General features: G+C 39.3%; 1 protein-coding gene across 4 annotated transcripts in view; it reads left to right on the forward strand.

Moving 5' to 3' along the window:
* The window catches only part of Cntnap4 (contactin associated protein family member 4), a 280,867-nt gene that overhangs the window by 208,278 nt on the left and 52,422 nt on the right, over positions 1–20,167 (forward strand). For all 4 annotated transcript variants that reach the window (XM_075977396.1, XM_075977397.1, XM_075977394.1 and 1 more), the window contains exons 13-15: positions 2,421–2,618; positions 8,097–8,253; positions 11,976–12,103. In XM_075977396.1, coding sequence (XP_075833511.1) covers positions 2,421–2,618; positions 8,097–8,253; positions 11,976–12,103 — 483 coding nt within the window. The remainder of the gene's footprint in view (positions 1–2,420; positions 2,619–8,096; positions 8,254–11,975; positions 12,104–20,167) is intronic.

Below are 20,167 nucleotides of genomic sequence, written 5' to 3' on the forward strand. Positions count from 1 at the left end.
TTAGGTAGTTGATAGATGTCAGATGGACATAGGATAGGTAGATAAATGATTGGGTCATAGATGGATAGTTGAGAGACGAAGGGTGTTATCTGCATATATGACAGAATAACTTGTTGGCTTGAAAGCAGGCCTGTCACAGTTTCACACTTTCCCATAGTTTGTCCTCCTTTCTGCTGTTGGAGAGTTATAAGCCACTCCAATGGCAGTGGAAGTTTCAGAGTCACTGCATAAGAGAATGAGATGACCTGGGCTGTGCTCTAACCTAGATATCACACCATTTTTTTATTCCTCTGTTTCTTTATTTGATGATTCCCTCATTTCCCCAGCACATGCTTTTTGCATGTGCCAGACTGTGTGCTGGGGACAGAACAATTAGCAATGTTAAGTAATGTCGGTGATCTCAGACTGAGAATTTCCAATAAAGCAAACCACGGTCCTTGCATTTTTATTATTATTTCTAAGGCCATGCCAGATACCTCAGCTAGCACAATTATGTCTGCATGACAAGGAAGATGGCTCTAAGCTCAGAGTTTCCCAGGATCCTCCTATTAAAACCTACACAGGTGATTCCGGCCAGACCTAACTGCAGGAACCCTCACTTCCTTTGCTGAAAATCTCCAATGAGTTCATGTCTCCTTTGCCTTGGAGATGTAGGTGGTCTGCTAAGAACGATTTCTCCTTAACTGCACACTTAGTAGCATTTTGTATCAGAATATAAAACTGCTTACAGAACCTCTCCTAATATCTGCTGGCTTCAGTATTTCCAAAACGAAACATTTCTAAGAGCTGCCATTGAATGGCTGCCATGCATGATGGCTTTAACCTTTCTCAGTCCCTTTAGAAAAAAAACAAACAAACAGGGAAGCTGAACTATATGGAGGTCCCTCTTAATGCGACCCCAAAGGCCCCAAGCCGGTTCATTGTCTTGCTCTTTTGAAAGCTACTCAGCCAGAGTTAAGCTTCTTCATGCATAGCAGCAGATTCACCCCGAGAAAAGGCCACTGGTTTTGTTGAACAATAAGAGCCCAATCTGAGGGAGGCCAGGGTGACTGGAGTTGCTTGCTTAATAATAACCTTGAGCCTCCAACAGCTATGGTTGAGTCAGCAAAAACTGTAGGATTTCTGACCTAGCCTATTGACTTGTTCTGCCAATTCATTTCAAACTTGGAAGGGAAGGCTGAGATTTTATTTTTTTTTCCTTCGCTTTCTGAAGGGCACAGTCCTATGCCAGTTGTACAACCCTATGTGATGGCCTCTCAGCCCTGTTCTGCAGGCCACCCACAATTAATTTCCTTAGCTTTATATATAATGCCCTTCTGGAGAGAAGAGGCCTACTGATTGCGCCCTAAGCTGAAATGTAAAGGAGAAATGAAAGGACCAGCAGACATTTCACAGAAAACAATGACCCACGAACAGAGGGACATGAACACTGAATTGTTCCTGACTCATTTCACCCGATTTATTTGATAATTCCAGGAGTGATGGGTGGAGAAACTGTCAAACTTGATCCCTTTGTCTTGTTTCTATTGCTGTTTCCTGTGACTATATTATAAACAGGGGGCGAGATTCTACACTTTTTTACGACTTTCCCCCAATTTGGTATATTCATTGGTTCACTAGTGGCTATAATCCTAGTTCCAGGGAATCTGATGCCCTCTTCTGGCATCCAAGGTACCTACACTCGTATGCACACACACACACACACACACATACACCTCTCTCTCTCTCTCTCTCTCTCTCTCTCTCTCTCTCTCTCTCACACACACACACACACACACACACACACCTTTCTCTCTCTCAAACACACTTTTAAAAGGAAGGATGAGATATATACTCATATTGGTTGAAGAGAGATTTAAAATTCTGATTTCATTTTTTCTGGTAACGTGAATATTTGGAAGAGTAAACAATTTTATTTTTACATCAGGCAGTATAAGCTCTTTTACTAATTGTAGCATTCACTTTTTCACATTGTAGGATGTAATGTAATTCTATGTATATAAACAAATAATGTTTTACATGTAGAACATGTGGCATTTTTTTTTTCTTTCTTGAAGATCAAAAGGAGTGATGTTCCTTTAAAAGGCTAGCCTGTCGGAGTTACTAGATGAACATGACTAGGAACACTCAATAGTTCTGATTTAATAACTTCATCACAAATATTGCTGCGGTTAAATAACATAAGGCATAAGCAAAATCACGGCAAATGCATGGTGTTAGGATACATTTCAGGGAAGAGAGTCATTTTGCTACAATTTTAAAAACTTGAGGATCCATTTGTGTTGATTCTCTCTCAGAGAGATTTGATGACTGGAAAGACTTAACCCAGATAGAAGATGATTTTGATTTTCTTTATTTATTTTAACTTTTGCAGACTAGTGATGGTCTCCTCTCTTTCTTCCCCCATTTCTGCATACAAGAAACGGCATGGACCATCATACAGCACAATGGGTCTGACTTAGTGAGAGTCAGGAATGCTCATTCCGAGAACCCACACACTGGGGCTTTTGAGTATGCGGCCAGCGTGGAACAGCTGCAGGCCTCCATTAACCGCGCAGAGCACTGCCAGCAGGAGCTCGTGTACTACTGCAAGAAGTCAAGGCTCGTTAATCAGCAAGGTGGGTAAACTGAGGCACCTGGCTTGCTCCCTCGACGAGCTCCTGACGATTTTAATTCCACCCCCCGTGCTAAGACTGCACACTTAGCAAACGTGTGACAGTCGGAAGGTCTCGGGGATGCTTTTGCCTGGAGAAAAGTACAAGGTCAAGTTACATGAGCTTCGTCCAAAGCCCTGATTGCTTTCTGACTCCCCTCCTGGCCTTAATTGGGTAACTGTGCAGTAAAGGCTTCATTCTGGTACTAGATGAATGGAGACAGTGTTTATCCCTATAGAGAGCAAGTGGCCAATAAGATTTATTTTATCAAGGACAAGAGCTAATACAAATATGACTTAGTTTTCTCAAACTGACTTGTTTTCTTTCATGAACTGTTGACAGCTAGCCTCTAGGTATAGCTGAAAATTAGGAAAGGCTGCTAGAAATAGTGGATTCAGCTGCTCGAGCAGAAACAAGAAAAGCATCTGAACTCATACATTCTAGTAAGAACCAGTCCAGTCTCAATCCTGTCTAGTTTGTTTGTTTGTCCCTTCCCTTAGTTTTTCGAGACAGGGTTTCTTTATGTAACAGTACTGACTGTTTTGGAACTTCCTCTGTAGAGTAGGCTGGCCTCAAACTCAGAGATCTGGCTGCCTCTGCCTCCTGAGTGCTGGAATTAAAGGTGTGTGCCACCACAGCTCGGCCTGTCTGGGGTTATACTTTTTTTCATTGATTTTTATTGAGCTCTACATTTTTCTCTGCTCCCCTCCATGACTCTTCCCTCCCCTCCAACCCTCTCCCAAGGTCCCCATGCTCCCAATTTACTCAGGAGATCTGGTCTTTTTCTACTTCTCATGTAGATTAGATCTATGTATATCTCTCTTAGGGTCCTCATTGTTGTCTAGGTTCTTTGGGATTGTAATTTGTGGGCTGGCTTTCTTTACTTCTTTATGTTTAAAAACCACTTATGAGTGAGTATGTGTGATAATTGTTTTTCTGGATCTGGGTTACGTCACTCAAAATGATGTTTTGTAGCTCCATCCATTTGCCTGCAAAATTCAAGATGTCATTATTTTTTTCTGCTGTGTAAGTACTCCATTGTGTAAATGTACCACATTTTCCTTTTACACTCTCCCCTTCAGAATGTTTCATGATGCAAGTATAGTCTTGGCATCGATCCTCAGTGTTAGAACAGACTTTGATGAGGTCATTCTGAAGCAAGTGAATGGTGCTCTCATTATTTTGTCTTGCCTTCAGATTATCTAATACATAAATCTTCATGGGGGAACTTAACCCTTGGGGGGAGAGGAACTAGGAGAAACTGGTATATATATATATATATATATATGTATATGTGTATATATATATATACATATATGTATATATTATATATGAATTTTTCTTCCACTCTGATATCTTCTCTTTAAACAGGTTGACTGTCTTTTCCTGCTCATTTATGCAACACAAACTTTCTGCTTGGATTCAAAGGCCACATGCTGTGCAGTCTTTTTGCCATCCTTTAACATGGAGCTTTATATATACTCGAATATATTTTTCTTTGGAAATTAGGATTCTAAGACATCTACTCCACCTTGTTTACTCTTGTTTGTTAGCCTAACAAGGGCTTCGATTCCAGTTGGGCTGTTGAGGAAACTTTTGAGAAGTAGACTTTCTGTGATATCAAACAGCATGTGGGACATCCATACTAACAAAGGCACAACTGGATTGACATCCGGTGGCTGGATCTTCCTTTTCTAGTTAAACTTCTTTTCTCTTTACTCTCTGGCTACTTACTGCAGGATTATTTTTCTCTACAATATGCAAGTTCCCACCTCCTCTTCCTCTTTTCCAGAATGTTCTCCTTTAGTATTTTATTCGTTCAACCCCATCTTGCTGGTTTCAATCAAATATCATACCCTGACAATTCAACTCTGTCTATGAAGAAGAGCCAGGTTGTTGAGCGCAAATCACAAGAGTTATTTAGATATGAGGAGAGAGCTAGCTTCCTGTTCTAGGTCTCTCATTGACCAGACACAAATCTGGGGTGGATAAGCCCTAATTCATCAAGAAGATAATTTTTCTAGCAAGGTGCTGCCAGCACAGGCCGGCATGTGGTAGTGTTTGGCTCGATTGGCACACACCACGAAACATACATGAACAGAGCCCTTTTCATTCTCTGCCATTCTTTGTGATTACAATGAAAATATGCATATTATTCATATTTTATTATTTATGCTATTTCACATCGCATAATGCTCTGTGTGTTTGTCTTCATCACACATGGCAAGATTCCTTTTTGCTTTTTGTTTTTTTTTAAACTGGATAATATTCCATTGTTTATATAACCCATCTTCTTTGTGCAACCCACCCTAAGTGGACAATTAGACTTCTGTGTGCTCTAGCTATCTTGAATAACTCTGCAGTGGTCCTGGAAATCTCGCCGAGATGGTAGAAGTCGTTATGCAAAGTGAAACAAGCCAAAAACAAGAGCGCAAATACTACATCATCTTAATCGTATATAGAACCTGAAAAGGCTGCATTCATAGAAACAGAGAATGGAAAAGTAACTACTGAAAAACAAGAGGGAACTTAGAGCAGGGGGCCACAAGGTGAGTTACAGCTAGGCTCTTAAGTTACAGCAGTGTGGTAAAGATGGTTAATAATATCATAAGTTGTGTTTGAAATTTACTAGGAGAAAAGATATGTTCAGTACATACACAAACACACATGCATGTACCTAGGTAAAGTGATAGTTATGATAGTTAGCTCTCAATGTATTGGTACAATTTCCATGTATTAACTTCAACTCAATCAATCTGAAAACTACACATAAGGGAAGAAAATTACTGAAAGCACAAATGAGTCATATGCTAAGAAAACCAACAGATGGGATGGGCAAGGTGATAAAAAAGCAGGTTGGAAAGTACGGAGGAGGATCTTCAACACCTTCGGTACCAGCAGAACCTTCTAAGATGCTGCAGCCAAACTTGAGACTATACCACCCGTGTTAGTTGTTTCCCCTATTGCTATGATAAAATAATCTGAGGAGAGCAAGTTAGGGGAAGGAAGGGTTTATTCTGGCTCGCAGTTTGAGAGTGCAGTCATGGTGATGGCGAGTCCTAATAGCTGGTGGGAGCATCACCCCCCCCCCCCCGATGGACAGCAGACATGCTGGATGCTGGCCCTCAGCTGGCTTCCTCCACTGTGTGAGCCCAAGAACTAAGCCCAGAAAATGATGTCTCCCATCTTTATGGTTGTGGGTTTCCCATATCAGTTAACCTAACTGAGAAAATGCATGCTAAGCATAGTCAAGAAGCTCACCAAATCTATATACTTCCTCACAGGTGTCTTTGGAAGCTTTTCTTCTAGATCAGCAATTCTCAACCTGTGGTAACCACCCCTTTGGTGGTCAAACAACCCTTTCACAATGGTCACATACCAGATATTTGCATTATGATCCAAAACAGTACCTGAATTACAGTTATGAAATAGCAATGAAAAGAATTCTATGGGAGATGCCATGTTTCACCCTGATCTGCTCACATGATTTTATTTTAATTAAAAAATGTTTCTTGTATATTTAAAAATTCATGTATACATTTATTTAAATTAGTGACTCTTCAGTAAGTCAAGAATGAACCCAAACATATTTGATGACTTTAAAACATTTGGCAAAAGCTGGTGAAATGATTTAGTAGGCTAAGGCACTTGCCACTAAGCCTCATAGATTTCTCTGACCTCCATATGCATACAGGTACTCAACACTATATATATATATATATATATATATATATATATATATATATATATATATATGGGTGTGTGTATAATATGTATATTATGTATGTAATATACAAAGTATTCAGCAAAGTATCTTCTGTAGTAAAGATCAGAAATATAACTGTAAAATACGATTTAGTTTCTTTAAAGATAGCAATCTATTTTTCCTCAACCTATGAACATAAAATATTTTAAGCAGTGTGCCTTAATATTCCTAGAAAAATTTTCAAGTAGGCTTAACTGTTGATGAGTTGTACGTTAATCAAGCTAGAAGTAGAGTATTGAGGTTAACAGCATCACGTAACACAAGCTTCCTCATCCCCCCCTTTTTTTCTTTACTTAAACATGGTGGGTGTTAGTATTGATGCTGGGAGAGAAGCCGTCAGTATTCGCAGAAGGTCTACTTAATAGTAGGTTAAAATAGGTGCTGTATTAGCGAGTAACATATGAATGAGCAAAAGCTGCAGAGCCCCCGTGGGAATGATGGTGACAACGTAAAGATTTGAAAGTCAAGAGGAAAATGCCCGCTCCTTCGCGGGGAGCTGAGCGATTTGATGTTGCTTGTGTTCTTCTTTTGCTCTGTGTCTCCAGACACTATGATTCTTTTCCTTAGAACTTTTTTCTCCCCTGAGATGGATTGCCTGCATGCCTCACCTCCCTTTCCCCAAATCCTCTGCTAAATGTTCTGTCTTCTCCTTGCTTGAATTCCTTGGCATCGTGTTTAGTCTTGGCTTTGGGAAGGAGCTGGTAGCTGAACATTTATCGTAGAAAGAGATGCGTTTAGCTAGGGGAAACTTTTTTAACTGTAATATTCGCTTCAGGCATGAAGCTTTTTCAGTATTATTTCTCTAGTCTTCAAATAAATAGCCAAGCCAGTAAATGGAAGAGAAAATACAGACTTCCAGATAAATACTAAATCATGACAAAGGATTGCTATTCCATGCCTGATGTCTAATAAACAGCTAGTATATTTTAACCGATAAATATATGGAGACAAATCAGTGCCTTTCTATAACATTCCAGAATGTTTGGATGGGCGTTTTGTGACTTAGAATCAATTTTATTTCACTATATTAATTACCACAGTTCATATTTTGATGCCAATTTCTTTTAAATATTATTTTTTTTAAAAAGTTGTGAGAACTCTCTCTTATGATTAAATGTGGACTGATGGTTTCTATTTAAAGAACAATGTATCGTTTATCTAGAACTGATAATAAGGGGTTGGAGAGCGAGCTCAGCAGCAAAGAGCACACACTGAAGACCTAGTCAGTTCCTAGCACCCACATAAGGTGGCTCACAATGAACTGCAGCTCCAGTTTCAGAGGCTCTGATGACCCCTTCTAGACACCTGCATGCATAGGATGTATTTTCAATTGTGCAGGCACGAACACTTACTCATGAAGAATGAATACATAATGATTTTTAATGATTATAAACTGGCATTTTAAAAAAGGGACTTCAAGTGTTTTGTAAGATTTTCTTCCCAAATGCTGTCAGTTACAGTGCTGAGGGCATAATTCCACCGAATCAGTCCCTTTCTGTCTGTGTTTTTGTCTCTTCCTCCCTCTCCGTGTGTCTCCATCTCTTTCCCTCTCTCTGTCTCTGTCTCCTTTCCTCCCTCTGACTCCTCAAGGCCACCTTTACTGTTAATGACTAAGGAAGAAGGAACAATGCTCTAAGATGGAGGAAGATGATTCATCCCTCCTACTTGTCTTTCAGATGGAAGCCCTCGGAGCTGGTGGGTGGGAAGAACCAATGAAACACAGACCTACTGGGGAGGTTCCCTGCCTGTGCCTCAGAAGTGCACCTGTGGCTTGGAAGGCAACTGCATAGATGCTCAATATCACTGCAACTGCGATGCGGACAGGAGCGAATGGTAACTTTCCTTTCAATTACATAAAGGGTATACAGCTAGGTGAATGCGAAGGAAAGAATTAGGTAGAACTATGTTTGGATGATACATGGTACAGTCATTCCAATTCTACAGGTTAAGATAGCAAGATTTCAGAAGCTATTATAACAGTGGACCACATATTTTGTTTAATTTATTTTTATCGTATGAGAAAACCAATGTGTCTGTGACATGAGAGTTGCGATTCTCCAAAGATCCTTTCAGTGTAAATAACAGCCCTTTCTGTTTCTGCAGTATTATGTAACCAATTACCAAAGCACATCTCATTAACATAGGCTGCAAACTTCAGAAGCACGAATTTGTAGATTTTGCATTATTATAGTTCTGAGCAATTGTTTTAGCATGTATTCCTTTTATATTTTTAAAGGATAAAGTATACCAGAAAAAAAAATGTTATATGGATAATATCTTCAAAATGAAATCTATGACATTTAGGAATTTCAAAATCTAAAGTATTTTTCTAAGCAGAACCTATAAGGAATCATAGAGCTCTGATTGAATTTTTATAGGAAGAATATTATTTCTCACCCAGACTGCTCTTTGGACTGGAGAGGGTGGAGGAGTGGGAGTAGGGGGAGGAAAAGGGGAATGGGAGGAGGTGGAAATTTTTAATAAAAAGAAAAAGAAGAGTATCATTTCTCTCACCCAAATTCTACATTAAGGAAGAAGGTGGTCTGGCAGAACATGGAGGAAGGGTGAATATGATCAAAAACATTGTATGGAATTCTGTAAGAACAGATATTTACTCCCTTTGAATAATAACCGTTTTTTCTTAATATATTCAGGAAAATTGTTCACATACTGAAAGCTGTAATTGTAAATGGGTAAATGTTATTAATATTGCTGAACAACAACAAAAAATTAACCTAAACACCACTGATAAACCCTAAGTGTCTTCACAACACATTACTAATTAAAACTAGTTTTTTTTTAAAAAAAAAGAGTTTAAAACATCTCATATTCCTTTCAGCTTATAGGTGAATAAGCATATATGTCTATATGTATACACACACAAAAAAAACCTATGTTTTTACAGACACAGGAAAATATTACAAAAATAAGTATCTGGTGCTCTGCAGAGAGGACTCAACAGATAAGGGCACTTATCTGTTAAATCTGGTGACCTGACTTCAGTCCTTGTGACTCACGAGGAGGTAGGAGAGAAGCAATTGCTGCAAGCTGTCCTTGACTTTCACACACATGCCAAGGCATGCATTTCTTAAACAGAGTTTAAATAGATGAATGTTGTAATGATAATAATAATAATAAATGTAATAAATAAATATTTGAGTTAAGAACAGTTGCTGCTCTTGCAGACCATCTAAGTTCAGTTCCAAGTGTCTACCTGGTAGTTAATGACTAACTCTAGTGCCGGGGATGCATTGCTGTCTTCTGGCTCCCAAGGGCACCAGGTACACTTGTGGTGGGCTTTCATACATCAAAACAAATACTTATTACATAGAATTAAAACAAATGATAAATCTTAATGTGTGTGTGTGTGTGTGTGTGTGTGTGTGTGTGTGTGTGTTGATGGGAGAGTGGTAGACTCAGACTTCAATAGGGGCTTCCAGGATTGGTCGAAATAAAAGAACCAGGGAGAATGGGACCTAGATTTAAATTTCATTTCCTTCAAAGCACCAGCTGTGTCTTGCCATTAGGAGCCTAAACTCCAAGGGAATTCTGTATTATTTTTATAAATGTTTTAGGAGGCAGACTTGGGGTTGTTCAGAGTGACTGGGAGTTGAAGGAGAGGGTAATTTCTAGAAACAAGAAGGCTGTTTTTAACGAGTCTGCTGCATAGCTCCTGTGCTGGATCCTCAACCTTTCAAAGGGCATGTGAATTTGGGAGAGCTTCTAGGGCCAAGGGGAGAGCCACAGACAGAAAACTGAGCAAGCAACAGGCCATTCCCAGTTATTGCTGGAGGAGAAAAAGATCTGGGCTGTTAAGTCTCTGATATTTGCTTTGAAAATCCTTTAGTTTAGGGCAAGAGTATCAAAAGTTCACGTCTTTACTGCAAAGACCATGCTCGTCAAATTGAGAGGGAAGACTGAAAATCCAGAGCGAGGTGGCCGTAGAGAACCCTGGGAAGGCAGAAATCATAGGCTTCTACTTAGATACCCATGAGAAAAAATAAAATGTGGAAGGAACAAAATAAAAATCGAGTATTTCTTGACTCATTCACCTACATTATCGAGAACACTATCACATTCCTGGATATTTCAAGAAAGTGCACATCCAGATAAAATCAAGACATTGAGTGAGGTTGTTGTAAACAAAGTCTTGGCCACCTTTTAAAATTTGTAGCTGAAATCTTTAAGGCTAACATTATCAACATGTTTGAAAATCTAAAGGTAAAAATATCCACAGTGAGTGAAGAGGGAATTTTATTGTAAATAAAAGCGAACTACACTAAAGGACCAAGTGCACATTTTAGAATGGCAAATTAACACTGGAAATGAAAATAATTGTAACAAATTTTCTGGGATAAAAGGAAATAACATTAGGAAGAAAACTCAGGAAGTTTTCTTAGGAAAATTTAGGAAGAAATGAAGAGCACTAGAAATTATAAATTTTCCGATGTTCCTTAAATACAAAAGTAAATTTCTCTGTTTAGTTACGTCGCAAAGTTTACAATATACATTTAAAGTAGATTGCCCTAATCTCACAAAAAGTTTGTGTGTGTATTTCTGTGCATATAGGACTGTTAAACAATCTCATGGAGAGCTTCTGATACTACACATTGTTATATAGTATAAAATATAAGTAGACTGCAAAAGTCATGGGTGCATTTTATAACCCATTTAAGGAAATAGTAAAATTCAGTGAACAAAGTTTTATCTGAAAAATGAATAGAGAAGATAGGGTTGACTATAGAGGAATGTGGAGTTGATCAATAAGTACAAGACAACAGCAGCAAAAACAAAGCAAAAATGTAAATAAATCATAAGAGGAAAAAAATGAACTAATACTAAGCAACTTTGCCTAAAAATCAGCACGCCAAGAGTCAGAAAATTAGCCATTTCACCAAAATGATTAAAAACTTTCCACCTGATTAAAAAATAGAGCCACTGTTCTAAACTTTTGTCTGCTTTAGAAATAGTGATATGGACACCTTATTTATTTATTTTTAGCTTTCTTACATGCCTTGTCTGCATTCTGATTGTTCTCCTGCTTCCTCCTGTCAACCCCTCTCCTCACAAGGAAGCCCTTTCTCCACATTCCTGTTCTTTCATTTTATTTCATGACTGCTGAGTTAAACCAGGGCCATCTGTGTGTCTGTGAGTTTAGAACTCTTCATGAGATCCTGGTGAGCTCGGTAGTGGGTACACAATGAAGACAATGACTACCCCTGACCTAGAATCTACCACTAGTCCATGGATGAGCACTCCCTAGAATGAGAGAGGGCCGGTGAGCCAGGAGGAAGGTCTCCACCCAAAAAGTCATTGTATTCTAATCTTAACCTACGTTATATTTTGTAGTCTAGACTTTAATGCCTACAAGAGAGACTAGCTAACATCTCACCATGTTTCATATGCTAAGATGAGTGATTGGATTTTATTTTGTCACTGTCCAAACTTAGCAGGAAGGTCTTCATTTAGAAGTGCCAGGAAAATCATGGCTTAATTTAGAATTCCGCTCATCATCATAATTGAAGGATTTCGTTGCTGCTCCTGTTTATTTTTAGGACCAATGACACTGGATTCCTCTCCTATAAAGAACATCTGCCGGTCACTAAGATAGTGATTACGGACACAGGACGCCCCCATTCAGAAGCTGCCTATAAACTGGGACCTCTGCTCTGCCGGGGAGACAGTAAGTGGTCCCAATGTGTGAACTTAACCAGAAGAAAGTCTGTTTGCTTAAGCAGTGTGTGTCTATCACAGGGTAATTGAACCAGAACTCTGTCAAGATATCCCATGAGATGTAATGAATTGTTAATGACGCTCATTGTATGCATACGGATGTGTGTAGGGTGGAGGGAGGGACATGGGCTGCAAAGTGTATGTAGAGGTCAGAAGATAACTTGAGAGAATCTGTTCTCACCTACCAACATGTGAGTACCAAGGAATCAACTCAGATCATGAGGCTTGGCCACAAGTCTCCTCCTGCCACCCTTCTTTGCCTTGGGAAAGGTAAAGAAACCATGGGCTGCCCAACTGATTGGTCCATAGATGCATTCCAGCGTTTCTGCATTTCTCCACATCTGTATTTGCTGAGGAAGAATCAGTGCCATCAAAATGGTTAGAAATTCATGTGTACTTCCTACCGGTAAGCCTGGGGTAGGATAAGAACATCAATTGAAGCAGATGTCAGTTTGATCAAATGTATATTTCAACCTTTAATCTCTATTCTTTTTCAGTTTATATGTCTGTGAATTGACTTTCAAAAATTGGACTTCTGCTTTGTATATTCAAAGTGTTACCGTTCTAAAGTAGGATATTGAAATTTAGAAGTAGTTAATCTCACACATATACATACACATGTATGTACACACAGTGCATGTCCCCCCGCATACCTAAATATTTGTTTTTCATCAGGAAATGAAAAGAACAGAGATTTTTTTGAATTTTAAAACAATCTTCTTACTTTACATACCAATCCCAGTTCCTCCTCCCTCTCCTCCTGCAGCTCCCCCAACCTTCTCCCCATCCCCATCCACTCCTCAGAGAGGATAAGGCCACCCATGGGGAGTCAACTAAGTCTGAACCACTTCCTCTTCAAAATCAGTTATCACAGAGGTAGATGCATTCATTATGGATGCTTTTAGTAGTTGCAGAAATTAAAATGGAAATAGAAAAAAAATATTTGTTTGCATTAAATGTGCACCCTAAAATACAATTTTATTGCGGGAGTTCCACATAAGAAGGAAAGATGTGACATTCGGTTGATGTAGAGAGATGCGTAGCAAAGTTGCTTAGTTAAAAAGGCAAAGATGTTCCTGGCCCATAAACATTACATATGCATTCTATAAAGCTGCTATTCTAGCCACCATTTCTGGCGTTCATCAGCCTTACCCCTGCCTCCATCCCACACTCATATGAAGCCTACATAAGGATGTTTCCTGGAGGGAAAAAATTATGAGCAGAGAGATGAGGTCGTAAAGTCAGCATGCATCCAGAGAGTACAACAATATTTTGTGGCAACAGAGAAGTGCTTCTGTAGATCACCTGCCCTGTCACTGCATGCTTAGATCAAAATGCTGCAGCAATCAGCCAGGCTTCCTTTCTTACTGCATGTACCATGCCACAGTTTCTGGGAATCAGGTGGGCTTCTACTGAGGTCACTACTAATTTAATCCCTTAGACTTTCCTCCTTCCTTCCTTCCCTCCCTCCCTCTCTTTCTTTTGTCTTTCTTTGATCCTTCCTTTCTTTCTTTCAAAGAAAGATTTTATTTTAAAAAAGAGTTTATTGAATGTGAGTGTTTTGTGTGCATGCATCTGCATGGGACCTTGTGTGTGTGTGTGTGTGTGTGTGTGTGTGTGTGTGTGTTTGTGCACACGCACATGTGTGCATGCACAGCAAATTAATTTTTGTTGCTTGCAGAGTATGAAAAAGGACTCCAGAACTACTGGAATGGAGTTACCGGTTGTGACCAACCACACAACCACATGGTGCTAGTAAATAAACCTGCGTCCTCCACAAGAACAATAAGTACTCATAACTTCCAAGTCATCTCTCCAGCCCCAATCCTTAGAATTTCCTTACCTACCTTTCTTGCTGAATTGTTAAACACACACACACACACATGCACGCACAGAGAGAAACAAATACATAGTACACATATAAATGCAACAATGTCTACACTTTTAAATTTAATTAAAAAAATTTTTTTTGACTTAGAATGAGTCTCCATCCAAGGCAAGCTTTCCCTGCTCTTTCCTAGTTGATATGTTTTGGTTGTCATAGTTCTGGAATGTAAGCTATTAGCATCATCTGGGGGAGAGGTACAATATGGTAGCAGGTATCTAACAGTACACTAGTCTGTCATGTGCCAAAGATTCTAGGGTCAAAGTGTCTAACCTGCTAACATTGGGAAACTGGAAGTTAAACAGTACGAATAAGGGGATACTGACGAAAGCAATCTTGGCAGTATAGATGTATATGTTGTTTGTAGTTTTCTGAGGCCTGATAATTAACTTCTGACTTATTAAGCTGTTATTGAATACTTAGTCCTTTTGCCTCCTATGGTTTGTGAGGTGAGGTCATTTCCCCATGAGGCCCTGTATTAGGCAGATTTTCAAAGCTGCTGTAAAGCACATTGCCAGAAATCATTTGAATAGGGAAGAGTATTTTTGCTCCTGGTTTCAGGAGGTACAGTCTGTGGTCAGTTGGCCCTCTTCCTTTTATGCTACAGTGAGGCAAAAAGTCAAAGGAGAGAGGTGTGGAACAAGTTTGTTTACCCCATGGTGTCAGAAAGCAGAAAGATGGAGACAGAGAGGAGTCAGGAAGAGAGAGGAGAAATCTGGGGACCAAGTACATCCTTAAAGGTCCACCCACCACAGTCTACTCCTCCACCTAGGTTCTCCTTAGTTTTCATCATCTTCCAATAACATCATCAAATTATGAATACATCAATGGATGAAGTCATTGAACAAGTCAGAACCCCCCTAATCCATTCACTACCACGGACTGATTCTAAGTAAGCACCAATCCTCCGATCCAGGCCTCTGGAGAAGACACTTCATACTCACACTGTAGCAGAGCCCAAGGATGAGTTTCCACATGAAGTCCTTTGTAAAAATGTTCCTATTGGAAGAGCAATGGCTGCAGAACAATCTCACTCCTCTTCACTATGTGGAAATCTGTACACTTAAAGTTGTGGTGTTCCAGCCAAGTTCCAAGTGAGGTATACTGGGTAGAGATGCTGCCCACAGATATAGGTCCCTGTAAAAGAGGATTTTGTAAGCAGAGGAAGGATACAGCTTTACATCAGTATTAGACGTGGGCTTTGGATAACTTAATGTTTAAAATAATTAAAATCTCATGATCCAGTGAAAACACAAGGTGAACTATAAACCTAGTGACCAATAATATGAGCTTTGATGTAATAACAGGGAAAATGGAAAAGGGAGGGCTCAAGCCAGGCACGAAGTGGCTACCATAAAGCATAGAAAAGAAGGCAGTCAGTTAGGGAAGCAAATCCCATATGATCTGAATGGAGAGTCAAAATTAGGTGTTTGCAGATGACCTATGACTTTTCAGTTTGACTAAAACTGGTTTTGTCATTCATTGAGATCTGATTTCTAATGACTTTTGAACAGACAAGCATTGAAGTATAAACGCAAGAAAACAGACTGAAATTTTTCTCCCAGAAATGTGTCTACAGGTACAAGTAGAGATGTTGGAAACTTTAACTCTGGCCGTTTTGTGTAAGAGAGATAGAAATGTTGAGATGATTCAAATAAGGTAATAATGAGCGTGAGCTCTGTGGGTACTAGCGATGAGACGTACCCTAATTAGTGGATGGCGTCTCTTCTTTCAGATCCTTTCCATTTCTACCACAGGCGGATCTGGAGTCCATGCCACTGCTAACATTATTGTTGACAGCAAAAGTCATATGTAGAAATTGTAAGGAGCTTTTCTTAAAAGCATGGTGGCCAAGTATGGACAAACTGATTTTGTGGCAGAAAAACAATGTCAGCAAAAACTATCATCCTTAATTACCATGACGCTAAACTTTGATCCTTCATGTGCTTATTTATGTTGTTCTTTAATGACCCAGCTTTTAGATTAAGCAACAGTATGTCATACTCTTATGTGGCTAACTGATTCACTGTTTTTGTTTATTTTTGTATATTTTTATGTGTATGACATATTTTAAAGAATCACGTAGACAATGTAAAAAAGCTTAAGAATTTTGGCAAAAGCAGGAAGCTACAAAAACATCCTCATAGCTTTTCTCACATGCGGTCCAGGGATCAAACGCAGATGGGAACGGTTGTGTGGAAGGGCTTTCACCTGCTGAGCCATCTCCCTGGTTCAGTCTTCCCCTGATAACAACACAAGCTAACCTGGTGGGAACAAGGAGAGTCCCTTAGGGGGGAAAAATCCTCACATTCAAAGCAGATAGCATTTCCTCCACCTGATAATAGTTCCCTCTCACATGCTGCTAAAATTCCTATCACCCAGAAACCCTTGCAAAAAGTCTTCCTTTCCTAGTACTTTGGTTTTGACATTTCCAAAAAGTCTTCCTTTCCTAGTACTATGGTTTTGACTTTTCCAAGACCCTGTAACAATGGAATCGTTCAAAGCTGTTTCCTTTTTCATCTGGATTTTCTAACTTTGCATATTGTGCTTGGTTTATCTGTGTGGTTGTGGGTACCCAGAGTTCACCCTTGTTTAGTGAATTAGCAGTTGTCATGTGGCTGCCTTATAGTAAATGGGATGTGGATCCATTCACTGGTTTGTGCAGTGTTTGGTTATTTCCAGCTTTAGGGGACTATTAATAAAGCCAATATAGAGATAGTTATGCCTGAAAATTCTCCATTTCTATCTAAAAATCATCCTAAGACAGGGAATACTATTTCATATGGTGTATGTAAGGTATGACTTACATTGTAAGATGCAGTAGAGGACAGAGCCAGTAAATCATACCTCAAATACCAAGCTCATCAAAGGATAAAGATTTTAGCATCATGGTGACTCTTAGGTTCTTTAGGAGGGTTCTAGAATCTTTAGCAAAGGGAGTGTGTGTGTTCCTGTGTGTTTAGAGATTCTGATAGTTACAGTTGCATGCTATCACATCCAGATTCACATGCATTCTGGGCATCTGAACTCACACTTGCATGGTAAGGTCTTTACCCACTAAACCTTCACCTCAGTCCTGAGTTCTAAAGTCTTGCTGAGGATTCACCTAGCTTTCTTTTACTTCAGACACAAAAGGACCAAAGGAAATAATAAAAGAGAAAGACCCAAGCTTACCAGTTGGCAGGGAGCTGAGGAATGTTGTTCACCTGTGTGTTTTTATGTCTCCTTGGCCTACCAGGAGCTGAGGGATGTCTCCGAATTTGTCATACTTTTGAACAGTCTCTAGACAAACCTTCCCTCCACATCAGAATATATTAAGACCAGTTATTCATATAGGTTCTTATTCAGGAGATGTGGGGCTGGGTAGATCTTTGTCTAGCATTTCTCTGGAAGCTTCCAACCTATAGACCTATCTGTTTAGTATGGGCTAGGCCAGTATGTTTCATAGGCTGGATCTCATCTGGCAATTCCGAGTGCCAGTCAATGATGAGGTTGATACAGGATGTAGAGTGTGCTTTTAGGATGATTTATGCCAACTGGACAGAGAAATTTATGTCTGTTGAACATAGCAGTAATAAAAAATGGACTAGAGATAGTAGGATTTTTGTGCTGTTGTTTTTCTGATTCTGTTTTTCTAGCAATTTATTTTTATTGTAGTCATACAAAAGCATCAGTCCATGATGGATTGGGGCCAGAAGGAAAAAACTAAAAGAAAGAAAGTGGTTTTTCAAGATGGCTTGAGAATCCCAGCTAGAAGCTAGCAGTTGGCTTAGGTCTGAAGTGGTACTGACCTAAAGCCCAAATGCTCTTTGAAATATCTTCAGAACTCCTCTTAAATTTTACAGAGACATAAAGAAATCCAGGTATGATGGACAAAGTTAAGTGGTTTTGGACACACCACACAAAGACATCATGGGGCTGTTCGGCTGCTTTGTGAGTCCTCTATCACAAAGAACCTGCTTAGACCTCAACGCAGTCCAGCTCCTGGCTTTCTCTCTCATTTGCATTTTCATGCAAAATTCTCCACTTCTCACCAAACATTCAGATAAAAACCTTTCTTCAATGAAGCCTTCCTCTTAGATCTCTTGAGAGCACAGACCTTCTGCCCTTTGTTGAGACAAATGCCGAGTAAATTACAAAGATTTATTTCTCATACAGTTTTTGATTACATTTGATCCCTTAAGAGTGTGGTCCATTGCTCATTTATTTTTCTGTTTCTGGTACCTAGCATTTGCCTATGACATGAAAGATAATCAATAAATAGCAGTTTGTAGGAGAATGAGAGTGATCCATTATACACATCTAAAAAAATCTATCCATGGTTTGCAATTATTGGTAAGAAACAAGTTGATGGTAAGCAGATGTGTATATTTGGTGAAAGTAGTTTGGTTGACACAGGAAGTCTGACTTATTTTTAAAGTTATTCACAACACAAAGGACATCTGGTTATTCCTGAGATATTTGCTTGTAATGTGCCTGACTGTGGCTGTCAAAATGCTCTCAGATAAGAACATGAATTTAGTTCTAAGTTTAGTCATATTTTACGATCCTTTTATTAGTCCTCTGAGCAGTTCATATGATGTAATTTGGTCATATTCACTCTCCCCCGACCCTTCCCAGACCTATCCCCATTCCCTACCCACCCAACATTGTGTCCTCATCTTTTAAAACCCATCAGGCCCATTTGTTCTTCTCATTATCCTCTTGAGTGTTTGACCATTCACTGGATCCTGAAGGAGTGACCAGGAACCACACCCTCAAGGACAACTGACTCTCTCTCCTGGCAGCTATCAACTACCAATAGCTCCTGAGTTACAGACGGGACTTTGTGCCCACCTCCACTCTCTATGCAGTCAAAATCCACTAATTACAGTTCCATTAATTCTTTGAGAACTTCATACATGCATGCAACATAATTTGATAACATCACCTCTTATATCCTCCAACTTCTGGATGCCCCCCCCCCATTCTCCTTCCAAATTCATGCCCCCCTATTTGTGAAAAAATACAATCCGCTGGATCCATTAGTGCTGCCCCTTTTCACACAGGTGTGTGACTTCCACTTGATCATAGACAATCTACCCCTAAAGAAAACTGACTCCCTCTCCTCTAGCAGCCACCAGCATTCCATAGCTCCTCAGCTAGTGGTAGAGCTCATGTGTCCCTTCCCTTTCATGCTGGAATGTTGACCGGCTTAATTTTGCACAGCCACCCACAGCCTTAAAGTACACTCTTTCAGAAACGTGTTCATTTTAAACAGAAATATGTTCTACTGCTTGGAGGAAAAAAATGGTTTATGGCCTATATTTCTTTGTTTTTGTTTAGAAAACAAAAATCATTACTAACCAGTTTTGCTAGCTTTGCTATTCTTGTAGCAATGCTTATATTTAAGCATTATCTCATTGTCCTATCATTAAAGCGGCTCTATTCTGGAATGTTTTTTATTTTGATTTATTTCTGCTTGGGTTTTGTTGTCAAGTAGCTGTTGTTTTCCTTTATTTTCCCTCTAGGACTCGTGAGCGCTGTCTTTGATAATTCTGCACATGCTTTGGGATAATTGTCACCTTAGGATTTGTCACAAACACAGCCAATTTAGCCTTTAAATGTTCTCATTCTCTTGGCAACAGCTTTACTGAGATGTAACTCACATGCCCCCCTCCCAGTGCACTTTTTTAATACGCACCATCCAACCATGTTCAGGGTGCTTATTCATTCTAGTGTGTTCTACAGAAAGGAGCAGCCATTTCACGGCTAGCGTGAGAACCCTGTGTATCATCTGCAAATTAAACCTGTGTCTACTTCCCTTTCATTCTCACCTCAGACATATGCAACTAGTTAAAAGCAATCTCCCTCAGACATATGCAACTTGTTAAAAATAATCTCCACAGACTTGCTTAGTCTGTCTATTTCATATATATTAAAATAACCAATGTATATGGTTCTGTGGCTGGATATTTTCACAATATTCCAAAATTTATTTGTGTTGAAGCATATACCAATATCTCATTTTTTATGGCCAAATAGTATTTCTTTTTTCCTATGAGAATTATTTATTTTTTATTAAGAATTTTTAATACAATCTTTTCTCATTTTACATAGCTATCCCTGTTCCCACTCCCTTACCCCCTC

This window comes from Microtus pennsylvanicus, chromosome 6 (assembly GCF_037038515.1).
Source record: "Microtus pennsylvanicus isolate mMicPen1 chromosome 6, mMicPen1.hap1, whole genome shotgun sequence".
Classification (NCBI taxonomy): domain Eukaryota; kingdom Metazoa; phylum Chordata; class Mammalia; order Rodentia; family Cricetidae; genus Microtus; species Microtus pennsylvanicus.